Raw genomic sequence first — 1,030 nt, 5'->3', positions numbered from 1 at the left:
GTGTCAAAGCAGTTTGGAGAGAAAAACAAAGTAAAGAACAAAAAAAAAGAAAAGAAAACGATTAATCGATTATTAAGTTAATCGTCGATTAATCATCGTTGCAGCCCTACTGTTCATAACTAAAGACTTTTCAGCATCTCTTTCACAAAAAGGCCACCCAGGTTATATTTCAATTACACAAAGAATAAAGYACCAATCAGCAAACATTTTGAAGTCATCAATGAATCCACTCACCAGCCCTGCTCGCTTTTAAATTTGTAAACTGATCCCAAAATGTGACAGAGAGCACCGCCCGCCTTAAAATCCAGAAAACACTTGGCCTGAAGAAAGATGACAAACRTACAGAAAGTAAAATTTGAGCATTCAAGACACAGCTATGCTGGCAGCTAGTGGCTCTTAATAATGAGTGCTTGCTTACAGGTAGCTTGGTAAGAGGAGGATTGTTAACCCTCCGTCCAAACGCATCCTCTTGGAACTGCAGCAGCTGGACCACAAGGCCAGCCAAAGATTTACTGGAAGGGGAGTCATTCTGGACATACTAAGATGAGACAAACAGACATTTCTGTAATTAATTGTACACTTTATGGAGTATTTAAATAATTCATGATGAACGATGAGGAACATACAACAAATGAGCAATAATCCATGATGATAGCAATGTTAATGGAATAGATAAACAAACGAAACATACGATTTTAAATCATGAGACACATTATTAATTAATAATCACAATTACATCTTTGCAACCACTGATGAGCCAATATGTAAATAATAGCTAGTTCAAGCTAAAATAGTAGCAAAAATAATTAGCATTGTGTTTTGTTTTGTTTGTAAATGCCATATGAAACATCACTCTCTATGTTAGCCAGCTTTCATCCATTTTTGGCTTGAGATACGAGTTACTGTCTCATTTAAGACCTGATCTGATGAGAAATGCACACGTATAACAGTGACTGAACATTCATACAACTTGACTCTAGTTTCTCTTGTAACAAATGAGCCTCAACTCAGCATCCACAGCTCCCTCCCA

The 1,030-nt window shown here is 36.8% G+C and overlaps 1 protein-coding gene across 1 annotated transcript in view; it reads right to left on the bottom strand.

Annotated features, from left to right (window-relative positions):
• smarcc1a (SWI/SNF related BAF chromatin remodeling complex subunit C1a) overlaps positions 1 to 538 on the bottom strand; it is a gene marked incomplete at both ends in the record, with an annotated part of 16,944 nt that extends 16,406 nt beyond the window's left edge. Inside the window, 2 exon segments of the mRNA XM_014021385.1 lie at positions 235 to 320; positions 419 to 538. Coding sequence (XP_013876839.1) covers positions 235 to 320; positions 419 to 538 — 206 coding nt within the window.
• Between the last annotated feature and the right edge of the window lie 492 nt (positions 539 to 1,030).

Source organism: Austrofundulus limnaeus, unplaced genomic scaffold (assembly GCF_001266775.1).
Source record: "Austrofundulus limnaeus strain Quisiro unplaced genomic scaffold, Austrofundulus_limnaeus-1.0 Scaffold290, whole genome shotgun sequence".
Taxonomy (NCBI): domain Eukaryota; kingdom Metazoa; phylum Chordata; class Actinopteri; order Cyprinodontiformes; family Rivulidae; genus Austrofundulus; species Austrofundulus limnaeus.
Note: the sequence above shows the minus strand (reverse complement) of the source record. Positions and strands in the feature narration are given on the sequence as shown.